At 52.2% G+C, this 12,918-nt stretch overlaps 1 protein-coding gene across 2 annotated transcripts; it reads left to right on the top strand.

The window, feature by feature from the left end:
- Positions 1-885: 885 nt before the first annotated feature.
- Positions 886-12,187, top strand: C16H19orf81 (chromosome 16 C19orf81 homolog). 2 transcript variants are annotated; one of them, XM_077131070.1, is made up of 7 exons: positions 890-971; positions 1,639-1,706; positions 2,396-2,519; positions 9,784-9,856; positions 9,954-10,074; positions 11,205-11,344; positions 11,829-12,187. In XM_077131070.1, exons 3-7 carry the CDS (start codon positions 2,504-2,506, stop codon positions 12,022-12,024), a joined length of 546 nt encoding a protein of 181 aa, XP_076987185.1. In that variant the 5' UTR covers positions 890-971; positions 1,639-1,706; positions 2,396-2,503; the 3' UTR covers positions 12,025-12,187. The 2 variants fall into 2 exon arrangements, with proteins under 2 accessions (XP_076987184.1, XP_076987185.1); XM_077131069.1 differs by lacking the exon at positions 2,396-2,519 and having other exon boundaries at positions 886-971.
- Positions 12,188-12,918: the final 731 nt, after the last annotated feature.

Genomic DNA, 12,918 nt, shown 5'->3' with positions numbered 1-12,918 from the left:
GTCAGGAGGAAGACAAGACAGAGCTTGGGGGCTATGGGCTGGGGGTGGTGGTGCTTGTGGTTGTGGGAATCAAAGACGCCCCCACCTCCTGTAGGGATGGAACTGGCAAGTGGAAATGGCGGTGGATAGCAGATGGGAAAGAAAGAGAGGCATGAAAACACAGAAAAGAGTTTGGGCCACAGAGGAATTGAGTGAGACTACTTGAGTCTGGGCTCTTTCAATTGCCAGTGACAGAAAATCAAATCAAATTCACTTAAGCAAAAGAGAGGATGTAGTAGGTGAATGAGGACTTCAGGCATAGTTGGATCTAGGAGCCCCGCTCATCACCAGGAATCTAACCGTCTGCACCTTTAAACTCTGCTTTCCTTGCTTAGTCTTGGCAGATTCTCTCTCCACGTGGTGATATGATGACCCCCCGCAGCGCCAGAACCGCGTTTGGCCAGCTTAGCCACCCTGGAAAGAGAAGGATACTCTTTTCTCACAGGTCCAGCAAAAGGTCATGAGTTGACTGCAGCCTAGTGTCGTCTTTGAACAAATCACTGAGGAAATCAATGTGCTGCTCTCTAGAAAGCAGGGAATTGATGCTTAGCCGAACAATAGCAAGTCATGACAGAGACCTGGAAGTGGAGATAAAGGGAGAGGACAGCGACAGAGACTGGGGGAGTCGGGGGGGGGGGGGGGGGGAGGACAGAATGACTGGAGCCCAGCTTCTTTCCCACGGCTCCTGCTGCCAGCGCCGCACACCCACACACCCGTGTGCCTAGACCCCTTCATTCCTTCTGTGCTCTGGGCCCAGGAGCCCCCAGCCCCTCCCCCCACAGACCCAGAGGCCCCACCTCCAGCCCCTCCCCCCCTCTGAGGGTACCATGGCAACCAGACCCCTGCCCACCCACCCCTCAAGCAGAGCCCTGTTTCTGTTTGACTCTCGCCTGTTTCTACCCATTCCCGCCCGAGACAGGGATAAGCGGAGGGCAAGTGGATACAGAAAGGGGAGGGCGGGGGGGGGGGGGCCTGAGGGGGCCGAGGAGGCAGGCGTGAGAGTGGGGACATGAGGAGGGAGGCAGGAAGGTGGGGTTAGAGAGAGGCAGAAAAACAGGAGGCGCGGGAGGGCGGGGGGGAGGGGGGGGCCAGGGAGGTGTTGAGGCCCCTGATGGAGAGGCTGACCTGGGAGCCAGGGAGAGGCCGAGAAATGGGGAGGAAGCGGGCAGAGAAATCGCGGGAAAGAGGGGAGGGGAGCTGGGGAGAGAGAAGAGGAGACACAGGGGGAGAGAGGTGTGGGGAGAGTGAGGGAGAGAGGAGGGCAGAGGAACGGGGGAAAAGAGTGAAAGTGAGATGGGGAGACGATGAGGCCCAGCGGTGGGGAGAAAGAAGCCGGAAGAGGGACTCGGGGAGACAGGGCGAGCTGAGGGAAGACGTGGGGACATGGGAAGGAAGGGCTTGGGGCGCCCAGGGGCTCTCTGAGGTTAGGGGGACCAGGATCTCTCTGTGGTCCCAGTCTTCCGGTTCTGCCATCCTTTTGTCACCGGGCCCCCAAAACAAGGAGGAGACAGCAGCAGCAGGGAGAAGCAGCTGGGGCGGGTGGCCCAGTCAGAGCCCCTCCCCCCACCCTCCTGAGACACCCCCCACCCGCCTTCCCAGGATGCAGCACGAGGTGGAGCCCCTGTGCTCCCCCACCATGGGCAATCCCAGCCTGCACAGGGAGGCAGGTATTGAGTGGGCCTGGGCTTTTTTGGGGTGGGGTGGGGAAGAGGGTTTTCTCCAGGGATCACGTGGTAGCCCCTGCAGTGGGGCATTGAGTCACTGGCCCTCTGAAGAGAGCCACCCCTGATTTGTAGACATTCATAGTTGCCAGATTGCTGGGGTCCCACACCCTATTTCCTAAGAGCCTCCCCAGTTTCCCGGCCAAACCCTGGACTCAGAATTATGCCTCCCATGAGCCTCCGGGGCCCTGACAAGTCTCCTGAGGCTCTCGTCCCCTAGTCTGCCCCACTTTCCTTGTTTCCCACACTGACCTCACCATCTTCCCCCCCAAAGCCGCTTCTCCTACCAGGTTCCTATCTTTGAATGACCCCATCGCCAACCCCAGGTGTTGCCTGCCGCCGCCACCACCACCATTTCATCCCACAACCCTCCAGTTCTCAGCCCTGTGACTCTCTCCACACCTCCCCACTCCTCTCTGCCCCCACATCCCCAACTCACATCTCATCCTCTTCTGCATGGGTCCTCTCCCTCCTCCTCCCTGGCCTCCTGTTTCCCTTCCACTCCATCCCTCCCAGTTCCACAGGGATCTTTCTCACACCCAGAGAAAGGTGCTGACCCTGCTCAGCACCCCTAGGGTAGAGCTCCAGGCCGCTCAGCTTGGCTCTGGAGGCCATGTGTGGTCTTACCCCCCCAGACAACTTCCAGCTGGTGTTCAAGACTCTCTACTTGCACCTCCTGCCGTAATGTTGTTCCTTCATCCCTGCACTCAATTCAACACTTATTGAGTAATGTCTCAGAAAGGATGCATTCAGCTGCAGGTAACGGAAGACAGCACTTTGTGTGACCTAAAGAATAGAAAATTCATTCTGTCACTCAAAAAGGAACCCAGAGGTGGAACAGAGTCAGAAACTCAACGATGTCACTGAGGACCCGGTTTGGGGACTGCGATATGTCACCTTTACTCATCAACTTGTTTACTTCATGGTCACAAGACAGTTGCCAGGGTTCCAGGCATTGCATCAGAGACTGTCACCTTTAGAGTCCCCAGGTGACTTCTCACATCTCCTTGGCCAGCACTCAGTCACACTTCCACCCTGATCTCAATCCCCAGCACAAGGAATGAGATTATCCTGATTATTTCAACCAGTAGCCCTTATCCTAGCATCACGTCAGGTGGGAGGGTTTTCTTTAAAAACAAAAACAAACCAACAAAAAAACCATACCTATACTTGGTCCTGCCCTAGACCCAATTAAACCAGAATCTCTGGGACTGTACGTTTTGAAAAATTGCCTAGTGGTTCTGATGAACCGTGAGGGTTGGGAGACATTGGTTTAGACTGGGTGAGATACTCTCCAGAGAGCTGGAGATGGGTGAGTCATATGGGGAAGGAAGGACACTCCTCAAATGGAAAAAGGAAAATGTGGATGGTTCAGGGGAATTGAGTTGACCAGTTGGCCAATTCTACAGACCTTTTAATCAACATTTGCTAATTTCAATTTTGCCATTTTGCTTGAAGCATTTTGGAACAATAATCTTTTTAGATGATCAGGTTGTGACTTAGATATAGGCCATTAGGAAGCTCGTGAGCCCTGAGCACTTTGCCTGTGGTACCTAATGGATTAAATGACCCAGACTTTTCTTCTGCAGGAAGGGCAGACATGAAATGCATCATCTCATAAATAATAACCTACAATGGCAATAAGTGTTTCTTAAGGCTTGGGGCTGAAGAGAATTCTAGAAAGTTGCTGCAGCTGATCTTGTTCTCCTTTGCTTCAAAACCTTTCCTCATGCCAGCCCCTCTGCATGAAACATCCTTTTCCTTGCCACCTCTTTATTTGGCAAATTCCTCCTTATCCTTTAGACATCACCTCCTATGGGGAGCCTTCCCTGATTGCTCCCAGGATGGGCTTCCTCTCCACCTCGTGACACCTACATTTTATAATGACATCCCCTCTCCACACCAGACTGAGAGCTCCTTGAGGGCAGGGCCAGCTGTCCTTCAACTCTTGACCCCCCAACATCCTCCAAGGAGCACGGGAGCCCTTGGAGATGCCTGCTCAAGTACGGTATCATTGCATTTCCTCAAATAGTGAATGAATACCTGTTTTTAAATTAATACATTTATTAAGTTAGTTACATGTACACATTTAATATATTAAAAATTGCTGTTGTCATGTAGACATATTTCTTTTTTTCTAATGTCCTATTTTCATGAGAAACCATTTAATTCACGTCTAAATGTGTCTTTGACATTGCAAGAGTCACTTTTTGAGTAATTTAATGCACTTTTCCAGGACATATCATTTTCACTTCAAAGTTATTTGGCATAAGGTGATACAATGGTGGCTCAGTGGCAGAATTCTCATCTGCCATTCCGGAGACCCAGGTTTGATTCCTGGAGACTGCCTATGCCAAAACAAACAATAAGCATCAAAAACAAACAAACAAAGTTATTTGGGATATGCTCTAGTTTGCTAGCTGCCAGAATGCAATATACCAGAAACGGAATGGCTTTTTAAAAAGGGAATTTAATAAGTTGCCAGTTTACAGTTCTAAGGCCGAGAAAATGTCCCAATTAAACACGTCTATAGAAATGTCCAATCACAGGCATCCAGGGAAAGATACCTTGATTCAAGAAGGCCGATGAAGTTCAGGGTTTCTCTCTCAGCTGGAAGGGCACATGGCGAACATGGTTTTCTCGTGGCTCTACCAAAAGAGACTCTCTCCAAAATGTTTCCTCTTCTAAAGGATTCCAGCAAGCAACTCCACCTTCAGTGGGTGGAGACACACCTCCATGGAAATCATCTAATCAAAAGCTACCACCCACAACTGGGTGGGTCACATCTCCATGGGAACAATCAAAATGCTCCCACCCAGCAATACTGAATGAGGATTAAAAGGCATGGCTTATCTGGGGTCTACCACAGATTCAGACCAGCACAGGATAGAAACTTAAAGAACTTTTAATCATGGAAATATCTCAAACAAATACAAAAATAGAGAGAATGATAATAAGGAAAACCTACAACCCTCTATTTAACTTCAAAAATTATCAGTATTTTGTTACTCTTGTTTCATCTAGGCACACATACACACACACACACACACCCCAGCACACTTCTGAAGGGACATTCTATAAGGTAAATTTGTTTTACAGAAAACCCCAGACATAATGCCATTTCACCTATAAATATTCAGTATGCATCTCTAATTGTGAAAGATTTCGAAAAACACACCTACCATGTCATCATTACACCTAAAAAAATTAGCATTTATTCTCATATCCAGTACATATTTAAATTCCCCCAGTTGTCCAAAATATGTACTTTTCTTTACAGTCAATTTGTTTGAATTAGGACCCAAATAAGGTCCACATGTTGCATTTCATAGTTCTGTCCTTTCTGTCACTGTTCACTGAATACTTATGAACCAATTACGTGCCTGGCTTTACTAGATGCTGGTGGGGGCGGAGCAGGAGACAAGATGTAGAGAAGAGAGATTGTAACAAAAGAATCATGAGACAAAATGTGCAATTACAGCCATGATGAGGGCAAACACACAGCGCTATGAATTTATAGTAGCTAACTTGTAGGTGTGCAGTCAGGGAGACCTGAATAGCTAAGGGGAGGGGAAGAGAGTGGCAGGCAGAGTTTCAGTATGTGCAAAGGTCCTGTGGCAGGAAGGAGCTTGGGGTGTAGGAGGCACAGCAGGGCAGTGTTTCTGGAAGTGAGGAGCACCGTGGTGCCCAACGGGGCTTAGGAAATCAGCAGTGCTCTGCTGCTGGAGGTGCTTGTGGGTGGCAGGGAGAGCTCTGGACTTTCTTTGTCCAGAGGACTATGAGAAGTCCTGGGAGTGTTTTAAGGAATGGGGCCATCTGCCAGATCTACATTTCAGGATGCTTCCCTGGCTGGGGTGACTGGAGAGGGAGGAGTGAGGAGGCTGTGGCCCATCCCGGGCACACCGGGAGACTGGGGACAGGGTACTCTGGAGCCAGATGCCTGTGTTTTCATCCTGGCTCTGTCACTTTGGGCTGTGTGACCTTAGGCAGGTCACTTAACCACAGCTGGGACCTTAGCCTAGAGCCAAAGGGAAGCTTCTCAGGGCTTGTAAGCAGAGGAGGCTGGGATTTACCGGTCGCCCTTGGGATACCGGTGGAAGGGCGAGGAACAGGGCTCAGAGGGGATCTTAATTACGGTACAAACTAAGCTCTGTCGATCCCTGTGTTAGTTAATTAGATTCCAGAATGCGATATACCAGAATTGGTATGGCATTTAAAAAGGGGAAATTGATACATTACAAGTTCTAAGGAAGTGAATGTGTCCAAATTAAGGCACCAACAAGAGGTTACCTCCACTCAGGAAAGGCTGGTGGGTCAGGAAAAGCTGTCAGCTGGGACATCATGGACTGGCATCTGCTGGGCCCTTGCTCCTGGGCTCTGCTGCTTTCAGCCTCTGTTCCTGTGGGGGTTCCTCACTTTACTTCTCTGGGGCTGGCTTTCATCTCTTGGCTGCCCTTGGCTCTCTTCAGGTTCTGGCTTGCTTCACATCTCATGGTGACGTCTGCTGGGCTCCAAGCAGCTCCAAACATACCATGTCTTTGTTCTCTGAAGTTTCTGTCCTCTAAGCATCTACATCGGCACTCCCTGTTGGCTCTGAAGCTTTTATCATTTCCGTCAGCTCTGACTCTCTCCAAAATGTTCCCTCTTCTAAAGGAGTCCAGTAAACCAAACAAGACCTACCTGGAATGGGCGGGGCCACATCGCCCTCTAATCAAAAGGCCACACCCACAACTGGGCGTGTCACATCTCTGTGGAGATAATCTAATAAAAAGATTCCAACCTACATGTTGGATTAGGATCCACTCCCACAAGAGTGGATCAAGAGTAAAACATATTTTGGGGGGGTACATAATATTTTCAAACCAGCACAACATCCTTAAGTCAAAGCCCCCAGCAGCACTCATGCAGCCGAGCCATTTGTACTGCTCCCAAGAGCTGACTGTTGAATTTTGTGAGCTAGCTGTTAAAATGGTTGGTAGCGTTCAGCTCGGTAGAGGGTGAGTGCTGACAGCAGGAAAACTGGCAAACAGTGGCATTTGCCATTTTTTTGCCTAGCGGTGTTCATCTGTCCTGCATACAATGCACTAAATCTTTCCATATACAGAATACATTCATTTTCCTCACAATATTACAAAGCACTTAAATCACTTCAATAACAATACAAATGCAATACCAATTCAAAAACAGTACAACATCTCATCAAAGTCAGTGACAGGCATGGTCTGTTTTAAGGCAAAATTCTCCTCTGCCTGTGGACCTGTGATCTTAGAGTAAATTATCTGCTTCCAATATACAAAGAAGGAACAGTATTAGGACAAATGATCCCACTACCATAGAGGAAACTGGAAGGAAGATGGGGGTCACTGGACCTAAACACTTCTGAAAACCTGCAGGGAAAATCCATTAGATTTCAAAGTCTGAGAGTCACTCATCCTTGGGATTTTAGAAAGCAGCAGACCCACCCTTCCCAAGGGCCTAAGCAGCAGCCCTGCTCTCTCCAAACTCTGGGGAGAGGGTAGCAGCATTGGGGAACATTGGGGAGATCACCTTTTACTTGGCCCTACCCTCTTCAAGCATCTTGGTGGCACCTGGATTTTCTACCATCTCTGAGGCACACGCTCAAACCCCTCAGATTGATGAGGTGGCAGCCAAGTTCCCCCCAAACCCCAGGGAATGCACTCCACTCTTTCTGAGGCCTAGGGCACCAAACCTCTTCCTGAACATAAAGGTGGAAAGCCCGGGCTCCACCTGCAGGGCAAACTCACCTACACACACATACACACACACACACACACACACACACACACACACACACACACACACACACACGTGGATCCATTCTCTTGGCCCAAGATTTCTTGACTTCAGACTTCCACGGTTCTACCTCTGAGGCTATTCTTCCTTCTATCTGTCTATTTTCTATCCTTTCCAATCCAGACTGGAAGTAGTTCCATTTATACAGATCTCACAAAAAATGTGTCCACTTGGCATGTAGCATACAGGGATCAAAGCCACCAGACAATAGGACCTTCCACAAATCCTTTCTGGATAACTCCATCTCCAATCCTGGCTTCTTTTTTAATGGCCGACTGGTTTCATGTTTGGGTAAATCCTCATGGGGGGCATTATCCTCTGGGGTCTCACTTTCTGGAAGCCCAGAATTATCCAGTTTATCAATTTCTGGTTTCTTTGCATCCAAAGGTTCAGTTATCAGCCTATCCTTTTCTTGTCACATTTTACTATAAGCTGCAAGGAGACACAAGCTGCATCCTCAACAATCAGTTCAGAAATCTCCAGCCAAGGGTCCCAGGTCATCACATTCAAATTCTCCCTTCTATCCAGCACCAGGACTCAATTTCACCAAATTCTGCCACTTCAAAAGAAGGATTGCCTTCCTTCCAATCTGCAATGGAAATATCTTTAGAGTTCATATTTCTATCAACAGTCTCTTCAAAGCAATCTAAGCTTTCTCTATCAAGCTCCTCACAATTCTTCTAGAATCCTCCCCTTATCCATTTAAAAAGCCATTCCAACATATTTGGGATTTGCAAACTCAGCAGCACCCCACTCCTGATACCAAAATCTGTTTTAGTTAGCTAATGCTGCTGGAATGCAATACACCAGAAATGGACTGGTTTTTGCAAAGGGGATTTATTTAGCTACAAATTTACAGTTCCTCAGAGAAAAAGGCAGCTCACTTTCAACTGGCTTTCTCTGTCATATGGGACAGGACATGGTGACATCTACTGGTCCTCTCTCCTGGCTTCTGGGTTCAAATGGCTTTTTCTAGGACATTTCCTTTCTGCATCTCCAAACATCTGGGTCTGAGCTGGCTCTGAGCTGAGTTGTACTGGCCTGCACTGAGCTGTACTGAGCTGTATCGAGCTGTTTCTCTTTTCAGCCTCCAGCTAATTAACTTAAAATGTCACTCATTGTGGAAGGCACTCCCCTTAGCCCATTGCAGATGTAATCAGCCACAGATGAATTTCACTATGCTGATGATTTATATCCACAGCAATAGAACAACTAGGCACCAACACCTGTCCAACTTGACACCTGAACCTAACTACTACAGCCAGGAAGGGTTATGTTTGGTCATTTTTGACGTTCATACTCATGCTTTCCTGCCTTGAGCCATGATTCTGGAGTGATCTTGCTTTTATCTTGGTCTGTCATGGTCCCAGAGCAGTCTTGCCTGCAGCTGGGGTTCCATGAAATGGTTTATGTCTCATAGGGGAGCATCAGGGCTGGTGGAGGTGTCTGGAGTTACTTTTCTCCTTTTGCAACTATCATGACAAAGAGATCCCAAAACACTATGGCATAAAGAAGATAAGTTATTTCTCTCTTGGGTAACAGGAGGCAGGTGGTTTGGGCCAATGGGACACCTCAGCCCCATTGGAGGATTCCAGGGTCCATGGTGCTTCCCTGTTCTTGCTCCATCACCTTCCAGGGGGGCAGAAGCTGGGTTAGTGCTACATCCATGTTCCAGTCCAAGAGAAGGGGCAAAAAAAGGAAAGAAAGTCCCACACAAGGAATGTTCTTTTAAGCAAATGACTTCAAAATTGCACCCCTCATCCCTGCTAATACTGGTTGGTGAGAACTTTGTCACCTGGTGGCAGGTGGCCACCAGAGACTCCAGAAACTGTTGTCTTTGGCTGAGTAGCTGTGGTCCGGGGACAACTCTATGATGGGTGTGGATTTTGGGGGGCAGTAGGCTGTGAAAGGTGAGAGCTGGGAACAGAGGGTGAGGTTGTTGAGAAGGTGCCCGATTTGAGAGCTGTCAAGTTCTAACCAGGAGGCTGGTCCTGAGAGTGAAAAAAATGCAAACTGAATTCCGTGTTCGTACTGGACCCATGACTGCTGCTGGGGGGAGGAAGAGGAAGCCGAAAGGAGCAGAGACTTCCTCTTCCTTCCACTATTCTGGAGGCAGCTTGGACAGTATCTGGCGATGACCGGTTAAAAACATGGGGGGGGGGGCAGTCGCTGTGTCCAGGGAAGCTGAAACTGGGCTCTCCATCCCCAGGAGCCCTCCTTGCGGGCCCAGTGACTCCAGAGGAGACGCAGCCTCGGAACTTAGGCAGGCCCACCAAATCCTCGTGAGTGGCCCCTGGGCCTGCTGACCTCAACGCCCCCAAATTCTGCCGCCAGCGACCCCTGACCTTGGAAGCCCCTGCCCGCTTGCTCTCTCCTCAGGAAGCAGCACCTGCGACAGGTCATTGCGGAATACGAGGCCCTGGACCGAGAGCTGCCGTGCATCCGGAAGTTTCCCATGCCGCCTGCCGCCCAGCCCCTTTGCCTCTGCATGGAGACCTCGGTGAGCGTCCCTGGGACCCCTGGGCGGGGTGGGGGAAGGGGCCCAGGCTCAGAAGCGAGGGACAGACTTTCAATCCAAGCTCTGTGGCTTATGGGCTACCGCGCCAGGACAGTTGGCTGAAAGTTGACTGTGGATCAAAGGGTCCATCATCTTGAACTGATCACTGCCGATCCAAGAGGGGAGGTGGAGGGTCAGGGAGAGGGGGAGGCTGGGAACAAAGGGAGTCCTGCAAACCCAACTAACATGCAAGACTACAAAGTTTACAAATATAAGAAAAACTGCTAAGAAAAAGCCTGTTTTCGTCCGATTCTGTGTGGGAATCCGTTGGCCATGCCCGCCCTCAGCCAGAGAAGGCAACCGTTAGGGTCTCACAGGGGAGAGAGAAGGATGACCTGACATTAATGGGGCACCTACTGTGTATCAGATGTGGGTTTCAGAGACCCTCCCTCAGCTCATCAGTGCCACCTCATCCCATTCTTAGAGGACAGCCCCACCCCAATGCCTCTTTTTGTGGCTTGGGGAAAGGGACACCCCCGGCCCCATAGCTTGCCCTTCCGGAGGTGACCAATTTCATTTTAGTCCTACCGCAATTTGCTATGCTCTGACGACTGTAGATGGCCTTTGACCCGGTAATCTCGTGGCTGAGAATGTGGTCACGGACCAGTCTATTCTTCTGAATGTTAAACAGACTGACAAGAAGTCAAAATCTCCTATGACCCTTAGCTTCTGACAAACTGAACATCCCTTAAAATGCGAATGCGAAGATAAAAGCGGGACAACTTAGAACTTGGCAGAAATCTTCAAGAGCTGCCAACAGCCTGCCCTCCCACGCAGCTTGCTAGAAAAGTTTTCGGTAGATTGGTAAAGTTGGCAAACTTGGTGAATCTCTTCACCACCAACTGCCCACCGAACTTGGCAAACGGGCTTGGCGAGGACTGATTAGTCGAATGATCTAGAATGACAGCAAGAGGCCCCGCCCCGCCCGACCAGAGCGCCGGGCCCCCGGGGCGCGCGTGGTCTGGCCCTCGAGGCACGGGGTCTCAGGCCGGTTCCTGGTTGGGGTCGGGGGCTCCCGAGGCCGGCCTGACCCCGGGGGTCAGGAGCTCAGGTTCGCCCTCCGACTCCTCCAGCCCGAGGCGGACTTTACCCACCTGGAGGTGCTGGAGGCGCTGGAGGCCGAGCTACCCGGCGCCATGGAGAGCGGGCGCGTGAGCAGCATTCGCTTTGAGAACATGAACGTCATCTGTGGGACCGCGGGGCGCCGGGACCGGTGAGCGGGGCGGGGCCTGGGGCGGGGCGGGGCCTGGGGGCGGGGCTTGAGTGAGGGCGGTGAGGGGCGGGGCCTGGAGCCCAGGGGGCGGGGCCAGGGAGCTCAGAGAGAAGTGGAGTTTGGCCTGGGGAATTCCCCAGACCGAGGGGAGGGGGTGGAGCCTAAAAGGTGACTGTGAAGGGGCGAGCCGGGAGTGGCGCGGGGGCCGGGCTGATTGGGCCCGGGTTCGGGGGTGACCGGGCGGGGTCGAGGCCTGGAGCAGCGGCGTCAGATGACGCCTCCACCGACCGCAATCAGGGGACGGGGCCAGGCTGCTGGAGGGACTAGCATTCCTCACGTAGGGTCGGGGCCCGGGACGGGCTGGGTGTAGGGTAGAGCCGGAGACGAGGCTAAGGGACGGGGTGACGGACTAGAGGACCCGAGCCGGCCAGCGAACAGGGACCCCCAGCCAGCTGCCCTCCCGTCTCCGTCCCGCCCCCCGCAGGTGGCTCATCACTGTCACGGACTTCCAGACTCGCTCTCGCCTGCTGCGCTCGGGGCTTCGGCCCCGCGGGCTCGCGCACCCTCTCGTGCGCCACGACGAGCTGCTGCTGGGCGATTACCGCCTGCATCTGCGCCGCTCCCTGGCCCGTCGGCGCATGCTCGAGGCCCTGGGGGCGGAGCCGACCGAGGAAGACTGACGCGCGGGACCAGGCCTCGGCTGCGCTTGCGCCCCGCCTCGCTAGCTCGGGCCACCCCCTGCGAACCCCGGGAGAAAGGGGGCGTTGCCTCCCCAGGAAGGAGGCGGGGCCGGCTCGAGGGGGTGGATACTGTGAGTTTAATTATAAAGAATGACCTGGTACAAAAGCCATTTCTCTCTGCAAAATCTTGGTGAGGAGTCGGGGGGGGGGGGTGAGGAAGAGGATGGGGGGGTAGGGACGAACCCCCATATTATAATCCCGCCTCCCTAATCTTCCCCCAGTCCCTGCAACGGACGCCTGGGTCCCCATCCCCGGAGGGATAAAGTGAGCCCGAGAGAGGGACGACCCGGGTGCCGGGCCTTTCCACGCGTGCCCACCCCTGTCTCAGCGAGACCCAGGCGTCCTGAACCGCCCCCCTTGGAAGACAATTCTCGGGCTTTTATTTCAGGTTTTTTTTCTGGATTCTTTGTGTGTTCTAGGATTGGGTTTTTTGTTTTTTTTGTAATTTCTAATTTTCTTATTCTGCTTTTTGCTGCGTCTCCTCTGCCCGCCCCGCATTGCCCCATCCAGTCCCTCCCCCCTCCCCCATCTTTATTTCCCCCTCCCCTCCCCACCCCCTCCCCCACCCCCGCGGCACCCATCCAGAATGAACAAGCCCTTGATAGACGAGCGCCGCGCAGGCCCCCTGCGGAAGGGGGCGTCCGATCCAGGGGAGACGGCGGGTAGGGGCCCAGCGCGTCCTCCGCCCCCTCCCTCCTCCCACGACCCTCCCACAAAGTACCCCGCTGATCCCTGACGTGGTAAGGGGAGGGGGCTGCAAACCCCTCTTCCCCGTGGACGGAGCGCCCCCCTCGGGGGTGGGGGGGCAGCTGAGGGAGAATGGGCTCTGAGGGA

This window comes from Tamandua tetradactyla, chromosome 16 (genome assembly GCF_023851605.1).
Source record: "Tamandua tetradactyla isolate mTamTet1 chromosome 16, mTamTet1.pri, whole genome shotgun sequence".
In the NCBI taxonomy this organism is placed as follows: domain Eukaryota; kingdom Metazoa; phylum Chordata; class Mammalia; order Pilosa; family Myrmecophagidae; genus Tamandua; species Tamandua tetradactyla.
The sequence above is the reverse complement of the archived record's forward strand: the minus strand, read 5'-3'. Positions and strand labels throughout refer to the sequence as shown.

Excerpts from the sequence above, each read along its gene's own strand:
- C16H19orf81 (XM_077131069.1), top strand. The coding sequence starts at position 1,640 with ATGCAGCACGAGGTGGAGCCCCTGTGCTCCCCCACCATGGGCAATCCC. Across the intron at positions 9,857-9,953 it reads GGCAGGCCCACCAAATCCTC|GAAGCAGCACCTGCGACAGG; the intron begins GTGAGTGGCCCC and ends CTCTCTCCTCAG. Across the intron at positions 11,345-11,828 it reads ACCGCGGGGCGCCGGGACCG|GTGGCTCATCACTGTCACGG; the intron begins GTGAGCGGGGCG and ends CGCCCCCCGCAG.